General features: G+C 35.3%; 2 protein-coding genes across 3 annotated transcripts in view; one reads left to right on the top strand and one right to left on the bottom strand.

Moving 5' to 3' along the window:
* Positions 1-1,277: 1,277 nt before the first annotated feature.
* Positions 1,278-16,516, bottom strand: LOC145671646 (deubiquitinase OTUD6B-like). The gene is made up of 5 exons (XM_081740847.1): positions 16,300-16,516; positions 13,258-13,403; positions 9,152-9,405; positions 3,460-3,676; positions 1,278-1,965 (listed from the first exon to the last, which is right to left on the bottom strand). Exons 1-5 carry the CDS (start codon positions 16,394-16,396, stop codon positions 1,759-1,761), a joined length of 921 nt encoding a protein of 306 aa, XP_081596973.1. The 5' UTR covers positions 16,397-16,516; the 3' UTR covers positions 1,278-1,758.
* Positions 16,517-16,783: 267 nt separating this feature from the next.
* Positions 16,784-19,308, top strand: part of RabGGTa (Rab geranylgeranyltransferase subunit alpha) — a 32,276-nt gene continuing 29,751 nt past the window's right edge. The window contains exons 1-2 of one of the 2 annotated variants that reach the window (XM_081740839.1): positions 16,784-17,074; positions 17,417-17,527. In XM_081740839.1, the coding sequence (XP_081596965.1) occupies positions 17,072-17,074; positions 17,417-17,527 (114 nt within the window). In that variant the 5' untranslated portion in view covers positions 16,784-17,071. The remainder of the gene's footprint in view (positions 17,075-17,416; positions 17,528-19,308) is intronic. The other variant, XM_081740843.1, reaches the window with a different exon arrangement.

Here is a 19,308-nt window from a genome sequence, read left to right on the forward strand (position 1 = left end):
CAACGTTTACTTTAATTCGATTTATCCGATAATGTTCATGTATATTATCTAAACCTTGAAACTATGGACAACAATATTTCTACTTCGGATCGCAATTTCGGATTAATTCTGCGATTGCAAAATTGCCTGAAAGTCACTATCTGGGATATGCACTGTTCGGTAAACTTAAAAAAGGCACGCTCACAGACTTATGAATAAGAAAAACTAAAACCTCTTACGAATATACTTGTAATCATATCACAACTCTTCAGCGCTTGCTTTAATTTTATTATTGTTATATTTAATGCATTATATTCCTTCAGAGATGTTATTGTCATAGGGTTTGAGAACATTACAAATAACATTAACAAAAATTTGGGGAACCCGCTGATTTTAACATGGTCTGTATCTCTACAAAATAGAATCAAAGAAAATTTGCAACGTATGATACAATTTTGTGGTAGGACGTAAGCTAATAAAGAAATTCAGGGAGGATTTTTCAATGTTTATATATCCTTAGATTCAACAGAGGATTTTGTCGCTTTCTAGTGAATGCGTCCGTAACACGGTGCACCATACTATATGCGTCAGATCGCGGCATTACTGTGGCAGTTCGCAATGAAATTAGTTAAAATTCTTGTTATGTCGAAGTTTCGGTTCGTTTAAAGATCTTGACTGCTGCTTTTATGCTATTCCTAAATCATGAAACTTCAGGAATACGAATCCACCAAACTCTTGTCCCAATCTTTCTTGCTTCCAAACAGGAGGACATCTAATCACAGATTCTTCCATAATCTCTAATATGACCGTTGTAAAACTTCCATAAATCCACGAGGAGAACAATGATAATTCTTCCGAATTTAACTCACGTCAATTTTATTTCAACCATTTATCGCATGTCCACAGCACACAAACCTACCACATCTAATTCTCAAGGTGTGTGCTCCAATTTTTAACACTTCCTGCGTAACCCTTCATTACTGCCAACAAGAATCTTCCTGCTTTCGCCCACAGCACGATTGAAATGATGTTAAGGTCAGAATACTTCCATCACTATGCTGCTACGTTTCGTCTAACATGAATATGCAGAACGAAAGTTTTCTTCACTACAATGAAGATCATTCAGTGTCACAATGATTACGAAAAAAAAAAAAAAAAGTCAGTTACTATAGTATATGTTGTTATAATAAGTGTTATAATTACTTTTTTCTTCTTTCACTCACACTGAAGGAAGGGCGCATGACCATGTAATCTATATTACAACCTTTTTAAATGGGTATAATCAGAACAATTAGAAATAAATTTCAGTGCTTTTTATTTCCAGAAGCTAAATCCTTTCAGGATTTATCCATGTAAGTCTATTTATAAAATAAACTGACAATTCTATTTTAATGCCTCTCTAATTCGCTCGAAGGTATACACTACTATTTGTTTTCACTTTTTAAATCCTGTACTTGGCGATGAAAACTGTCTTTCTGCACCTATTCTAAATATCCATCACAAAACATTAACAGCCATTAATTTACATTATTTGTTTCTTTAATATTCTATTTAATGCAAGTATGTTACAATGAAACTAAATTATATAGTAAAGTTGTTTACTAAATTGAAAAAAAAAAAGTTCACAATGACTATTAAAATCCACATATTATCAAACAAAGCAACCATTAGATAGTTACTTAATATTAAATACGCGCATATTTTTACAAAAAAAATCATCTTACAGCACACACTTACAAAATGTACAAAATATAATAAATACAATTTCCATGATATTTACTATGAGCCTTCTGTTGCATCTGCATCCTCTTCTTTCTCCACATAAGGTTGTATTGAATTATAATGTTCACCTAGTCCATATTCATGCCTGTGATATGTCAATACAATGCTTTTCTCTTTGTTATATTCCTCGCCTAAAACTAGCTTCGGACTATCAGCTTGAACAACTTCAATTGGGCGCTTAAGTACATGAGATAATGCTTGCAGCTGAAAGAGAAACATCTTAAGAATGCAATTTTCCAAAATAACACAAAACAAAAAAAAATATAATTCTATAATGTTTTACGCGTAATCCCTAAGACAAGAGATACCTTTATATAATAACTCGTCAACCTAAACTAAAAATTTGTTCTATCGTTAATTCAAGGGCGCTAGCTTACACTTAGCAACAAAGATGATTGAAAAGTATGGAACGATTGCTACAAAATATACCAGTTCGGTAAGACATGAATCTAATCATATGGTTCTGTACAATACTAAGTATTAGCGCATGCTATCGACGTTGTCGGTCATTTTGAATTCGCCATACTTCAGCTAACGTAAATTCATCTAATAGGAATATGACATATCAAACTCTGCAATTCAGTGATATTCTAAGAAACCTACTAGTGCAGTTATTTTGACTATATCTTGTTTCCAAATATTATAGCATAAAGGTTGCATTTCATATTCTGTGAAGGAAACATTCATTAGGAGCATATTCTGTGAAGTTCAGTCTTCTATACCCAATTTACTATGTAAATCAAGAAATTTGAAAAACAAAGGTACGGTAAAAACAATTACTTCTGAGAAAATTTTCTGTGAGTTCGAAGTATTACCTATCTCTATTCTTATTTGATGAATTTAATATGGCTAATAAGAGTCGGAGGAATGGATAGAAGCCATATGTCAGATCATGTTGCAATTGTAGCATTGGTTCCTTACTTTTGAATCGTCTTTGTAGCAAACTTAGTGACAGTAAACTTAAAAAAAACTCTTCACCATCCTCGAATCAGCAAAAGAGCAAATTTATATTTGAACTGATTGATCTTTCTTCAACTTGTATTAGGTGTTTATTTTATGAGATGCAGACATAAATCTTACTTCACACAAGTCCTAAAAAGAAAAAGTGGTCAACATACGAAGTTCTTGTGAGATAGTATTTCGTGGCCACTAACATACATAGCTTTGAAAGAAACTACAACAATCCTTTAATTTTGGCAATCTTGTATTTATACTCCCTGGCGCCACTCACGGACTCTCAGTGCTACTACTATTGTTTTCTCAACTAGAGTTCAGCTATCTTACAATTATCATATATAAACTCTTAATTAAAAGTAAGCACTTTTCGGAAACTTTTCTTAGGAAGAAAAGAGGGAAATTTATAACATATTCAAAGGGTCTTTCCTAGTAAGATAGTGAAATCAGCCCTTGATCCAAATTGGGTTGCTACCAGAGTGGAAAAAAATCAGGAATATTGTGAACTTTGGCAAAGGATTGCTTGAAGAGGCCCTCACCTTGAGGGCCCTAAAATGGTGGAAAAACTGCGAAAAACACGTTTGTTTTCAGTATAAAATATTAAGGCGGTTAGTTAGTTACTGTGTTATGTTTAAGAAAAATGTATCAAACACTTCCCCTACTAGAATACACTACTTTGTTCCAATCAACTCTTCTTAATATAAGAGATTAAATTCCACAAACTCTCCTACAATTTCCATTTACCTCAATTTGGCCGCCCCAGGCAGTGGTATTAGCTACTTGATTGCAATATTCTTCGTATTCTTCCTCCGTTAGTATATCTCCTGTGCCTGGACTAGTCAAAAAGGGCAAAAAGTCTACTCTATGAGCACGAAGATATTCACCAGTCTTTCCACGCAGTTCACTTAAATCCATTTTATCTCCCTGAGTTTCCAACTGGTGAAGAACTGCATTATAAAGACTGCAAAGATACACAAGGCATTCAAGAAGCATAAACAGCTATACAAATTTGTATTATTAAATGAATTAATCTACTTTGGTGTCAAATTACATGCATATCTATATCTATCTATCTATGTACGTTTATTATGTGAAATTCATTTTGATATATCACAGCAAAATACATGAACTAAAGAAATTGGCCCAATTTGTTGTGTATACAGTGCGGGAATTAGAAAACAAGACTTTTTTTGCCTTTGCTGTGAAGTTAGTCGGCACAGAGCTTTTCATAGTGGTGAATCACGTGTGACCATGCAAAAAATTTCCCTCGGCCGGTTCCCAGTGTGGTATGTGACGCGGCTAAGTAAAGAATGTAGTTGCGATACCTCGTCATCATTTCGCACTTTATAAATTTTGAATAGCACTTTCGACAGCAATGGAAATTATTTATTTACTAGCTAAACCTGCGCTCTCTACACGGCGCATCATTCACATATGAGCATGAATCTCCTTGTCATTCCTCACAACCATGGGCGGCGATTAGGGGGGCAGTTGCCGCCCTCTCCCATAGATTCATTTGGAAATGTAGTTATTGTATGTATTACTAATTCATCGAAAAAAAAAAATGATGTAATATAGTATTTGCCGTTGCGTGAGTACGTATTGGTTGTCTTCCTGTGGAGTTAAGAAAGCTGCAGGAATTGCGTTTCAATTGCTACAGAAAATGGCCCAAAAATTAACCTATTGGGACGCAACAATTCCAGCGTACTTTCATTTCTTCTTACAAGGGCTCGATATGTTAGTCAGTCGCTTTGAAACTAATTGAGATAATATTTTGCTAAAAAGTATTTCACAAGTTATTCTTTAATTGCACAAAAATTGGCAATTTCTAAAATGCCTTTTCTTATTTCTAACAGAAAGAAATATTGATTAAAAAGAGAGTAATAAGAAACAACTTCTACTTTTCCATTATTTTTCAGTGTAATATACAATTAGAGTGGTATGTTTAGGGGTGTACACATGGGTAAACGTGAGGAACGGGGGAGACGCCGTCTCCCACTTCCAGAAAATATCTGCGTTCACCCACTTTCTAAAAAAAAAAGACAATGGTAAAGATAAACACGGGGGACGGCATGACATTATGCGTCCCTCTACATTTTCAGATCCACATTTACTCCTGGGTGTACGGATCTAAATTTAGTGAATTCAATATAATTCTAGGTTTTAGGATTATTTTGTACAACTGGAGTGTGGAATGAAGTATTGCTGAGTTTCGATGTATTCCACGAAAGTGAAAACTGCATCTAATGGCAACGAACGTTTCGGGAATTTTTGTCCGTTACTGAGAGGTGTCTGTTACAGAGAGGTTACACAAATTTAATTTTTCACAACGGTAATTATATGCAGTAATATACAGTAAATACATTAAGTATGAGCGTAAATATGTAACATTAAATGAAAATACTTTATTTAGTACATATTTGAATTACTGGGTTGGATGAAGGAGAAATTTCTGGGAATGAGTTAATATATTTGTATACTGCAAAAGACAATGCGTGTATGGTAATTTTCTTAAGTACATGCCATCACCCTTTAAAAAATCCATTAATTCACATACCGCCACATTAATATTGAAAATGTGGAGAACAAACTAACTGTGAATTTTTGGTGGAAAAGTTTGCAATAGTTGTCTGCCGTGTACATCCTACGGACACTAGTTTCTGTTCGAAATTTGCTTGTAACTGATCAATTGATGAGCTTCTGTGTCACCGAGATTAATAGCAAATTTCTTTAATTGTTCAACTGTTTGACACGCCAATTTGTACAAAAGAAAAATGTTGCTTTTCCAAAAAAGTAAGAGAGGAAACATTGCTTGTTGAAAAATATTATTGCAAAACAAACAATGTTTGTTTTGTTATCTACGATATTGTCGGAAAAGATGCAAGGCCCAGAGGAAAAAGGACCAAATTTGATACAGAAGGGAATCTTTCGTATACAATTCTTGGCCATACGACTGACCCTGCAGAGTGTTATTGCTTATTGAAGGTTTTCTAAGATTTCCACCAGAAGATAGTTTATTGCGGGCAGAAGAAAATAATTTCGTAAGTTCAGCTTCAAGCTGTTCTGTTTGATGGTTCATCAGGTATAGACTCACGATAGATACGCTTGTGGGGAAGACTTTTTTTTTAACATACATTTAATATATCACAGAACAGAGAATAATTCCTGTCCGTTATGAAAAGGTTTTTCAAACGTTGGGGGGAAGGGGACTGTCCGCGTCCGTAAAAGGGAGGGTTTTGTTTCATAAGAGAACATATATTTTTGCCGGGACAAAAAAGTCTGTCCGTATTATAGAGGTGTCCGTTAAGGGAGGTTTCACTGTATTTCTTTAAATATCGTAGAATATGCTTGTCATATTTACTGTCTTTCTACGAGTAATAACATACATTTAATAGCATGTATGGAATTAAAAATATAAGTTGTTCATTAATCCCCAGTCTCAATATAACTTTCGCAAAACAAGCCTCATTATTTATTACTATGATTAATTATCCTTTCTATTTATTTGGTTTGCAATTTTTTTATTAAATAATCTGATCACTTAATATTCCAGACAGAATTTTACGATGTTCATGAGCAAGGAATCAAATCACTTCTTCCGCTTTCGTTGTTTACGAGTACAAAGGGCTAGTACCTACTTGTGTTGCTCTTATCCACTTACTTAATAAAATATGAAAAACAATATACGGACTTTAACTGAAAAAACTAGTATCATATTAGTTATACAACCTTTCATCAAACTATGTGTTAGTATTAACCCAGGCGAACTGACGTTGATATACAGATCATGCCATGCCCCCCCGCACTTTTAACGTCCAATCGCCGCCACTGCTCACATCTGTACATGTCACTTTATAGACACGAGTAAAAGACGTTTTGATAAAAAGCGGTAAGGGGTTTCATAAAGGGGAGTTTTTTTCGATTATTTTTTTCAATATCTCGCACCGTTGGCAATATCTGAGCCTACTTTCGGTTCGAAAATAAAATGAAATGAAATCTTTACGTCCCACGCTAATGCCGGTTAGGCTAAAGGAGACGGTGATTATGAGAAATGAGTTAAATGGTGAAACGAAGAAAGTGGGAGGAAACGGGAGAACGCCGAGAAAACCCACGCACACGGTGTTTGTCCGCCACAAAGTTCACTTGGCGGGAGCAGGGTTTGAACCCGGGACCCCATGCACCAGAGATGAACGCTCTACCACTGAGCCACCGCGGCCCTACCATACTTTCGGTTCGAGTTTCTAATTCATGTACGATCAGTGTTTTCTTTCTTCTTGCATGCATTATGTAATAAGCAAATACATTACACATACAATTAATTATAATGTCAGTGATATATGAGATTCATTGGGCAGAACACTTCAAACAATAAAGATTCATCTTAGACTGGAGAAAAGCCTAAATACCAATTTTCATTTCTCTAACGTTGAAGGATTACGAGATATGGTCATTCTGATATAACGATTGTAACCCCACTCTTTTTCCCCCTTCTAGGGAATATATATATATATATATAAACGGTGCAACACGTGTCTTAAATTAATTTAAATGGAAAAAAGCCCATATACCAAATTTCATGTCTTTATTCCGCAGAAATCCATAGTTTACAAAATAATTGCCACCCCTATTTCCCCCTCCCCGTCGAACTTCCAAAAATCCTTCCTTAGTGGTACCTTACGTTACAAAACCTATGAACTGTCAAAATTTGAAGTGTCTAGCTTAAGTCATTTGGCCTGGGTCTTGATCAGTCGGCCAAAAATCCTTTTATATATGAGTAAAAATTATTTATACAATATAAGAACATCATGCTTTAAATTTTGTTACTTCGGCATAGTAATTAACTACACCTCATTCTTTATTCTTTTCCTCCTCCTACCTGTGACGGTAGGTCCAAGAGCATCAGTTCCACGAAATACTCAAAACATCCATACTATCTCACTCCAGTTAGTAGCTAAACACAGTACATGACTGTTGTGCATTTGAAAACAGCGTTATTGAGTGCTGACAAGAAACCAGTGGAACCACGAAAGAAGCATCCTCTTATGTTATTTTTCTTTCTTTTTAAAACTTTGCAACATGAATCCGATCGTTGTTGTCAATTTCTTGCTAGCCCCCAGAACGATAAGTTCTTTTCTTATACACTCTTTTTATTTCAGTTACATAAATTTCTAAAAAAACAAATTCAAAGATAATAATTAATCATTATGTTTTCATTCTCCATTTGAATTTTTAGAAACTTCAAAAATATACTTCGATATTAAAATGAGTTCTTGTTTTCTTCACTGTATATTCTTTCAAACGTCAAAAAAATGTAAGTATGTAGAAATAATAATGTGTTTGTGCTTTTCAATACTGTTTTATTGTAATTTCAAGAATTCAAATTGTTAATATTGTTTAAAAAGTGTTTTTATTTAAGTTATAAGTTTTTCATTAATTTGATTACACGAAATATGGAAGGTGTGAGTTCAAAATTTTATAACTCTTATTCTGAAAATCTACATTAGTAGCTAATCTCAGCACATTCTACGCACCATTTTATTTATTTGCTTTTAGAGACTTTTTTTTACATTTGTCTGAAAAAAAAAACTTGTAGACTCGTGAAGATCTTATAAAACTTTTTTTTTTTTTTGACGCGATAACGCTGAACGTCCACAACATCGCCACACATATTTAAATTTTTAAAATGAATAATAATATAAATTGCAATTTTGTAAGCCTATAAGTTTTCATAAAGCAGTGACTGTGTATCGTACTGAGAATTGTTGCTGACCTGGAGGCATTGAGTAGTACAGTTTGTCTCAAAATTGAATGTAACTGATTATTAAATGCTTCATAATTTTTAAATCCTAAAATCTCGCGACACAGGTTGGAACTATAGGCCAATAAAGGACCTGAGCTACGAACATTTGGAAGCCAATATATGAAATCTGCATTTCTCAAAAAATTGGCAATGGTCTTACTTTGCTAAATGAACTTGGCAACCACAAGATTGAATAAAATATTTTGACAGTTAAAAGCCAAGTTCTGATTTAGATATATTGGAATGGCCTCACTCTTCCTCCTACATATGGAATTTAAAAAAATCAAACTTTTTTTTAAAATTTTTATTTCACGGGATGCCATTTGACCATCACTGCTTTAAAGTATAGCGTTCCGAATTGTATCACAGATTGCAGACTTAGCTGCTAACCAAGTACGTGTTCGTAGAGTTCTCTTGACCCTTCCATTTTAAAAGTTCACCAATTATTTATTCTTCATTTATTTATTACTCTTCATAGTCTTCACGCTGTCACAGCATAATGACATTGAGTTACTTATTTTTTTAATTCCTTACTGAAATGTGCTACATGCAAAATAATATGAAATCTGTCAGTTTCAGCACTGCCGAGAAATAAAATATATATTTACTAGGTACTTATAAATGTTATATACTTACCAATTACCATCAGATGGTATTTCATAAAGCATTAAGTCGCGCTCTTTTAGGAGAGCCTTTAGTTTCATCGATTCTACATTTCTAACCCCATGTTCATTTTCTTTTTCTTGTTCAGCTATTCGCTGTTCCCTCTCTTTCTCTTTCACAGCTTTCTTCTCACGCCTTTTCTGAGCTTTGGTCATTCTATGTTGCTTTGGTTCCTTCTCCTCAGTCAATTCAATATTCTTCAAGTTCTCTGTCACTTCATTGTTTATCTGGAATGCAATAATAGAAGTAAGAGACACAAATACTCTGAAAAATAATGAGTTGCTTAGTTCTTGTATACAGTAATCCTAGTTCAATTTCATATAGCTTCTCGCTTCAGGTTTTTAATTTTCAGTTTTCCACGCAAGTCTCTCAAATTAGTAAATCTTCATGTTCAGTGAGTTCGCGTATCCATTCTCCTGACTACTACAGAAACGTTCACGATCATTCCAACTTCAATGCATTTTACAGATTGAATCTCTTTTACGCAAGTTGTTATGACGTAAGATAAAACGCAACGTTATGAAAAATATGAATGCGTTGTAAGAGCCGTTCGGGAATTTCCAAACATCCGCCGCAAACTCAATCGTATCCCACTACAAACAAAATGTAATATGCAGTAGAAAAGCATTCCATACAAAACTTAACAAGAGACTGGAGATGGTGTATGAAATAGTCCATCGGTTTAAGTGAATGAGATATTCATATGCTCAGCAGAAAGTCTTTTTATAAAAAATACAGTGAAACCTGTCAACTTGGCCACCTCTCTAAGTTGGCCACCTGCTTATCTTGGCCTAGTTCGTCTTGAACCTGCATTTTCCCATAAGACATTCGTTACTTACTACTCTATAAGTTGGCCACCTGTCTATCTTGGAAGTTGGCCACACTGAAGCAATGTTTATCCTATGATGATAATGATAAATTTACCTGCGTATCTTGGCCACGAAAAATACAGTTTTGTTATTTTTCTTAACTCTTTCGAATTCCCATATGAGAGGCAGATGTTCTGTATTTTTGACTGGTCACAAAGAAGCATAGATTCGCACGATTTGTCCTTGGAGGTCAATGGCCAGAACACTACCCTCATAAAAGGGTGGCGAAGGAAGATGTGAATAAGAAAAAGCACGTACAGGAATTCAGGAAATGGTTGTACGTATTTGTTTAGCCTGTCTGTTTTGGTAAAACCATTAGCTATATCGGCTCCTTTCATCAGTGGGAAGCTTTAGTAATTCCGGAAAATTCTCAAGGCTAAAGCTCAATTGTCATTTATTGGCACCTGACTGCATGTCAAAAGGTAGCGGAGGTTTTGAGATATGAATTCCCTCAAGATTTTCTGAAAACATCTTTTGCTCCGAGGAAAACACTTGTAGCTCATTAACAAGAGGTAGTTAACTACAATATTAAAATGTGTATATCTGACAAAAGGAATAAAGCAAATATGTCTAGAATGAACCACCATTCAGTAACAGCTGAAAAGAAATCATGTAAATTGCATATGAATTTCTCAATTTATAGCTTAGCTTTTCTTGTTTTCAATCTGAATAACTCAGTTTGCTATAATATCAATTTCAATAAACTGCGTACATACACTTCTATTTCATGGTTGTTTGTGTTATTGTGTTTCCAATCCGAATAATCTAATGTACCAGGCTAGTTTTCAGGAAGAGAAAGGTATGCATATATATTAAACACACTAAGAGCGTCGATCCTGGGGGGAACGAAAGGGCCCGGGCCCCCCAAAGCTCATGTGGCCCCTATTTCATATATGAGTATACAATATTTGATGTAATTTGAGTGCAATTTGTCTTAAAATCTTCATATATATACCTTCTGCATCTGAATGGGCCCCCTCCCCAAATTTACAGAGAAATCGGCGCTCTTGCATACTATAGTAATATTTTCTAGTACTGTATATTTTTATGATTACTCTATATACATTTATAAGTAGCTGTTGTGCCACTGCTTATTAAAATTTTACAATCAAGTAATACTAGAAATCCTATTCTAAAAATACACAAATCACACTTATTTTCTGTAAGTTGGCCACCTGTCTAAGTTGGCCACTTTTCGATGGAACCGATGGTGGCCAACATAGACAGGTTTCACTGTATTATCTTTTGCTCCTAGCTTAACCCAGAGACCGAGAAAATTTCCTTGCATAACCTTCTTACAACTCCTTTCCTTCCAGACCCAATTAGGAAAGATTAATATACCCAGTCAAATGTAAAATGTCATAGCTAAAAACAAAATATAATAGTGAATATATATATGTTCACTATTATATTATTAATTTCTAATTCATCGCGGTTATTCATTGATTTTTTCTTAGCAAATGGATTATTTCATTTTTTGGTACATTTTTAAATAGAAAAATCATAATTTTCGTGTAAATGAATAAAAGAATTATAAAAGAAATAATGCAAATATTATGATTTATGTTACCGACTTCCGGTGGGTGGGTGGGTGGGGGGGGCGTTTACTTGATATGTGGGCTAGAACCTAGCTTGGAACAAAATACTCAGACTGCCAACGGAAAAGTAGAATACAGGTAATTCTAAAGACTAAAATGCATAGTTTCCAATATATTTCCACGCATAAGTCAAAAGACCGCAAGGAACAATAACTGGAAACTTAGCCAGTATTTCTTCCGAGTCAAAAATAAATAGAGCTTTGACGAGATATTGGAAAAGTCTCGCTCTCTCTCCTTGGGCCTTCAGGTTAAGATAATTTATGCTCATATTTCTCATACGTAGTTGATGATTAACACTGTAGTTCTTTGCTGAACTTGATAAACTGGATTGATTCGAAGACATATAACTAGTGTGTACAACAGAAAGAGGAATGCCAATGTAATCTACGGTTCCACCATATGGTAGCTCCTTAATTATATGGTGTGCCTTAAATACAATTTTCATACTATTTGCACTAATTACGACTTAAAAAACTCAAAAATGGACCAAAAATTAATGTAGATAAAAAAAAATGTGACTTACCTTGTGCTGAAGCACCAGATAAATCACATTTCTCATGAATATGTATCCTATATTTTAATCAATAGATAACGTAGATAAAAATATGTATTCAAAACAAAACTAACAAGGTTTATGCAGCATGAAATTTAAGAAGAACGCCATGTGACGCTAAAATGCATATGAATGTCTCACATAGTCTTGGTGTGAAGAAGAGGAATTAAATTCCAATACAATCAAGTTACAATGACTGAAAGCAAATTCCAGTAGTTACTCGAATCTAAGACGCACTTTTTCTGCCAAAATTTCAGGTATAAAACGGGGGTGCGGCTTGGAATCGCATATAAAACCGCTCCGCCAATGGGGTTGACTAAAGTATGTGCTCATTTCCCTCATTTCCCGGAACACGCACAGCATGTGGTCACTGACTGACGTTACACTTTTATCATCTATTGGACGAAGTATCTCGGAGGAGGGGGGGGGGGGTAGGGAGAGGAGAAGACGGATGGAACCAGTGCTGTCGTTTGTTTCCGATTAGGATGTACTAGTACCGTGTTAACGACAGGCGCTTTCTCTTGACTTCTGACTGTACTAAGCTTATAGAGATGTGTAGTCGGCAACATTAGTCGGCAAAGATCAGGATAAATGCAAGTCTGTATGCAGAAGAGTCTTCAAATCGTGCAAGTTCAAAGAAATTTGGTGTTTCCGAGGCCAATATTCGACGATGGAGGAAAAAAAGAAAGTTTCAAAGAAGTGCTCCAAATCTAGACAAGTCTTTTCGGGACCAAGACGGGGAGGTATCCTCAGATTGATGACGGTTTAGAAGAATTTGTGACGCAGCAATAAAATTTTGGACTATTAGACAAGCGAGATTTAATTTGTACTGTCAAATTCTGAGTTGCTTCATTGGATATCTAGAATGCGTCTTAGATTTAAGTATATACGGTATCTGAAAAAGCGAAAATACCATCATAAGTCGCACTCGTCTTATAACGTTAATTATATAATACAACCATGTCTGCCCCGCTCATATTTTATTACAGTTACTACCATTTTCAATTATATGAGTTCTTATCTATGTGATTACCTTTTCTATTACATTACTTGACTTACTTTTTTAGTTGTTTCCCTGAATTGTGCTAATTCTTCATTATGCCTTTGTTCCAATTCAGCTTCTAATCGAGCAATCTCTTCTGCGACTTCCTTCTTTTTCTTTTTATCGCCTTTTGTTGAAGATTTCTTCAAAGATTGTATTTTACCTGAAAATTTTAATACAATTTGTAAGAAATAAACAACAAACAGTATAAACAAAAAAATTAAAGACTTCTAAATAGGACGAAGTTTCCCTTTAATCACTTTTCAGTTGAATATCTGGAGACCATAAAAGTCTGTTTCGTCACACGGGGCAAAAAGAAAACAATTCCACTTGTTAGAGTGCAGAAGAACTAAGGCTTAGAGCTGTCTCTTTTCGCATCAAACAAAGGTACTTCCTCCTATAGAGAGTTAATCCATCAAATGAATATGTACAGTCTTGTGTTATATTAATTTACTGTTTTTATTATTATGAAATGATAAGATAATTTGAATTGTAGCATATCGCGATAATTTATTAACTGGTCCAATAAATTTCGTCCATCAATCATCCTTCATACATCACTGGGGGCCTCAGTTTTGATGGACGAAATGTATTGGACCAATAATTTTTATTCTATTACATATTTGTTCAAGTTGCGTAAAAATGAAATCTGTATCATTTTATGTTCACTTATGACTATCTTTTATGCACACATGATACATATAAACAGCGGAAATATACGGACCATCACCATTTCACTATTTTAACGTAAAACCATACGTAGCATGCTTTTATGTAAAAATAAAAACCAAGTATGAACTACTCGACTCTGAAGAGTTAGTAGCCAAATATTAGGAAGAAAGAAAGAAAGAAAGAAAGAAAGAAAGAAAGAAAGAAAAAAAAAAACAACGGAAATACAAAAGACAGGAAAACCGAAACCTTTGTTAATTTGTGTGGAAATATATTCGAAAATGGTGTACCTCTCACCTGTATTCACGACTTTATTTATTTATTTATTTAGTTTAAAATCTGATGACACAATTTAAGAACTAAAAGTATCTCGTTAATGAAAATTAAGTTAGCTCCTATTCGCTCCATGGCTATACCCTAAAGCTTAAAGAAGGCAAACTACGATGAAAGAATTGAAGGAATGGAGTGGACAAAGAAACGGGAAAATATAGTGTACAATAAGAAAATAGTAACAACATAACAAACGAACAGAGATACATTATAAGCTCTTCCCCTAAACGTTCCATTAGATAGAAAGGGAAAGAATTAGAAATAAAAGAACAGAGAAATAGCTCTGAAGGTTCCAGTTTAAGTCTGTGTTTTGTGTTCTCATACAATAACGAGGTTACAAAGAATGGAACCTACTCTTAACGTGGGTTCCGAACTATAAGCAACGCTTGGATCCGGTGCAGTTGGCGAGGGCGCAAGTCCATCATATATGGCCTTAAGCCCTTCATGTATGAGGAATGACGTCCCTTAGCGTGCACAGTAACCGGATAAGAAGTAGGGTGGATTGATTTAAATCAAATTCCAAAATAAATTAATTTTGAAGCGAAAATAAATGAATTCCGTTTCTGTTCTATTATTTCGATTATGGGAGGTTGAAGAAAACTTGAAAACTTTGGACATTTTACATAACTGTAGGCGAAATTTATATATTTTATCACTGAAGAAAATAAATCACTTTAGGTTTGGTCCTCACTTGCTTTATGTTGCAAACTAATACATGAAATCTCTAGAAAAAGTACAGAAAATTACACTTTTAAAGGGGCTGTATTTTGGAATGGCATAAAGTGGGGGGTTCATAAGTTTTGTGCTGAATACTATTGCATGTAAAGAGTCTAGAAATATCCACACCTATGATACTACTGGCATTGTAGATTTATAGGGGTCCGAAAGTTTAAGTTGGTTTGCTTACGTCCATATGCACTATCGCTGACGCACCTGCTCCCTTTGGACGCATCCAGCGCATGCTCACCAGCTTCGAACTGCCATAACTCGGTGAGATAGCATTCATGCTTTTTAGTGGCCACCTAGCACGTCTGATCTGTCTTTTGCACTGTAATTTTTATGCATATGTCCGGACTCTGTATTTATAAGCAAATCGTAAAAGAATTGTGTACTATTTAATTAATTACTTCTGATAACCTTTTAAATTTCTTCTATGCTAAGTGGAGTATTGTATTGTCGCCCAGCGCAAATGTTTTAGAGAACAAGAAGAAATTTAGGGAAAGAATTATAATTTTTTAAACAGTTATTGCGAGTGCCTAAACATGACCTGCACGAACATATTGCATATACTTCTTTGGGTAAACGTTACATTACACGCTCCAGCTGCGCATCAATAAGTAGGGCCGCTTTAATAGGGTAGGAATGGGTTAGCTTAAGGTTAGGGAAATTTTGATGCATTTTTATAAAATTAATAGAGTGTAATTTCTCATTTCTGAGTGAGTACACCAGCTGGAGTGGGAGTTGTAAAGTTAACCCACTTCTTTTTCAGTAAATCGACTTTATTTATCTTAAACAATCCTTTTCAGGGTGTAGACTTCCATTCCCCTAGAGATTCATTTTAAGGGGACTACGTAAACGATAAGAACTATTATACGAAAAACACTAATCAACTTGTCCTAGGTGGGCACTAAAAACCTTGAATGCTATTTAAACGTTAGGGCAGATGGGCCTGAGCGGCAGCGAGTGAGCGCGTCCGTAGAAAACAGGCGCCTCAGCGAAAGTGAGTATACACAAACTAGGATAGCGCAAAATATCGTATGACGTAAAATTACTTTTCTTAAGTTTAAATTATGTACTTTTATGTTACCAAAGAGGTCATAGGTAATATCTCAATATGTTTCCATTGCTTGTATGCCCCTATACAATGGAATAGCAGGAATTTTACTTGTACTTTTTTCCAGATTGTCACATAGCTCTTCCTTATCTTCTAATTTATTTCTTAATATTGTATATTAGTGATATGCTTGCATCATAGGAAACTTTATTATGCAAATCTTTGAAACCTGAGTAATCAATACTTCAGTGACTTATTACTATTATATGAGAAAACATGAACATACTCTGTAATTCCTTTCTTTCTTTTCGATGTTTCTGTTGGATATCCTCTTCTGTACACTGATCTATAACTTCACCATTCTCCACAACACTATCTGCCATTCTTCCTCCGCTTCAGCAAACCTCACTCCGACCCCAACCAGGATTAAAGACCTTACACCCACAACACTGAACCCGCCTGCTGCAAACACACACGACCTACCACTGAATCTGACAATTCGACCACTTTTCTGATTATGCACACCTATTATCACTTTGACCACCTTAACGAGCGGAAAGATTCCGTAACAATTTGCGTCAACATTATAATTACCTCTTGCAGCGTTTTGTATATGCAGACTTTTGTGAGGACTGTTGATTTGATACTGAATGATTCCCTAATACCTAAATTCAGAATTTGAGAGAATTCTGTAGAACTCATTAGAAGTTGTAATTTGTGGTCATTCCGTTAGAGTCTTCGCAACACAGACAAAGGATATATCCTTTGTCTGTGCTTCGCAACGTTCAGCGTACTGCAAATCAACGCAAAAAATGTAGTCATTATAACTAATATGCCAAGTATTGCAAACTAAATAAAAAATTTTGGTTACGTTGATGCAACAATTACGAAAGGTACCAGTTTGTTAACGGAGAAAACTGTCACGGAGCGATACGGAATGGACAAAATATCAATTCGTACAAGTTTACAGTGGATGTATGAGTTGTTTATCTGTGTGTGCTAGAGGTTTTTGAGCAAAAGTTATACGAATTGTACTATTTAAAGAAAAAATAATAAAAATGGTTAGTATAATACATGAATTATTTTTAAAAATACTGTAAATGTTCATATGTCTGGAAGTAAAACTTATGGATATATGTAATTAGATTTTGGTATTGTGCAAGGCATAAAGAGGATTTTAATTGTCATAGAATTAAAACAAATGTAATATATAATTGACACGAAATTTAAATTGTTACCTTTGCACTGTCAGTTGTAAGCTTGAATAAGGCGGTTATTTTAAATTATCGTGCGAATTTTGCGTTAAGATTGGATTAAGTGCAAGGGTAGATTTGATGTGTCTAAATATATAACTTATCAAACATAAATTTGATGTTTATGAAGTAATAAAATATTACTTGCAGCATGGTCGAGTGAAAGTACGGACAACTGCTGAACAAGAAGCAATAAAAAAGAAGGAGAGGGAAAAGAAAATCAAATTATATCGAGCAGGAATGGAGAAGACATTTCAAAAGGTAAATGCTATTTATTTAGGTTCATATTCTGTAGTTTAGCCCTATAGAACCGGAAATCAAACCCAGTATCACATATAAAAGAAAAGCATTTTGCTATTTGAATTCCTTATAGGACTAATAATTTATTTCAGTGGATTAAGTGCCGCAGAGTAGATCAAGGGATATGGACCTTAACCGAAAGTAAACTAAACTAACCCAACCTAATCTGAACTAAACTAGGCTATTTAGCTTTGGGGGGAGGGAAGGTTTTTAACCGATTTTTTGCGGTATTCTATTATCATCATAGGCATTTGCCATATTGGCAGAGTCAGTAGCTGCAACTAAGAAGCTTCAATTCTCCACGATCTTTCGCTGACCTGTTCATCTTCACGTACGACTTTTCTGTTTTAATATCGCCCATTAATTGTAGTCTCATTGGCCCTCTCTTTCCTGCGACAATACCCTCTAATACGTCCTTCATGATCAAGTTCCTTCTAATACAATGTACCAACCAGTTTCTTTTTCTCTTCTTAATAATATCTAAAATTGTACTTTTCTCCCCCACCATTTCTAACATCCTCTCATTCGTTTACCGCTCGACCCAGCTAATTTGTTCCATTCTTCTCCACACCAGCATTTCTAAAGCTTCCAGTCGTTTATCGTCATTTTTGCGTGATGTCCATGTTTCTGACCCATACAGTACAATACTCTACACGAAGCATTTTATGAGCCTTTTTCTCAACTCTTTATTAAATCGGTTTTCGAATCAGAAAAACCGGGAATAGAATCGGTTTTCGAAAATTCCCGGTTTCTCAGTTACTATTATTCTCGCATTAGAAACATACATTTATTTTACACAGTTGCAAACACTAGCATTTGACCAGAACTTGGCCCCAATCAGTACATTCTCCGAGGCCTGGTGTAGGTCATTATCCGTTGAGATATTGTACAAAGTTGGCACTTTAGCATATGGTTAACCAGTGGCGTATTTACGATTTTGTTTCGGGAGGGGCTTTGCTAACTTTCGGGGGGGCTTTGCCTGAAAATGTGAAAATTCTGCAATATATTTCGTATACTTTACTACAGTAAGTACGATTTCGGGGGGGGGGCTTAAGCCCCCCTAAATACGCCACTGTGGTTAACGGTCAGGTGTTCTTCATAATCGCACTTGGTTTTATCGTCGGCCAATGTTTAGTTGAAAGGGCCCAGGCTTTTTTCGAAAAAGTGTTAAAATTTCGCTAATTTCTGTTAATATTAGGTTAGGTTAGGGTAACTACTAGGGATGGCCAGAACCGGTTTTTCGGATCCAGGTCTGGAACAGGTTCTCAAGATCCGGTTCTGGAACCGAGTTTTCGGATCCAGGTCTGGAACAGATTCCAGAAATTTGTGGCCACCCCTACGCTAAACCCGAGCTGCTGGCAGGCTCCCAGGCGGCGTCCGCAAGTCTCATTTGTCTAAACAAATTGTGTAACTGGCAAACTCATTTACTAAACAGGCAAACTCATTTTCCTAAACCCACTGGTGGACCAATTTTTTTTTTCTGGGGGCACAAGCGGGTCTGGGCGGGAAGGGCACAATTGCGTGGTCCCCTTTGCATTGTTTTGAAGGTGAACTTTGTGCCTCTTTACGGATCTTTGGGGGCTTTCGGATTCAGGTATGGAACCGGTTCCTAAGATCCGGTTCTGGAACTGGGTTTTCGGATCCATGTCTGGAACCGGTTCTACCGGAACCGAAACTTTGTGGCCATCCCTTGTAACTACTTTCATCATTGTATTCATGTTCCCTTATGTGCGTTTCCGGAA

Source organism: Thermobia domestica, chromosome 2 (assembly GCF_964235325.1).
Source record: "Thermobia domestica chromosome 2, izTheDome1.hap1.1, whole genome shotgun sequence".
Classification (NCBI taxonomy): Eukaryota; Metazoa; Arthropoda; class Insecta; order Zygentoma; family Lepismatidae; genus Thermobia; species Thermobia domestica.

Excerpts from the sequence above, each read along its gene's own strand:
- LOC145671646 (XM_081740847.1), bottom strand. The coding sequence starts at position 16,396 with ATGGCAGATAGTGTTGTGGAGAATGGTGAAGTTATAGATCAGTGTACA. Across the intron at positions 9,406-13,257 it reads TCAGGGAAACAACTAAAAAA|ATAAACAATGAAGTGACAGA; the intron begins GTAAGTCAAGTA and ends ATTGCATTCCAG. Across the intron at positions 3,677-9,151 it reads ATACCATCTGATGGTAATTG|TCTTTATAATGCAGTTCTTC; the intron begins GTAAGTATATAA and ends GTATCTTTGCAG.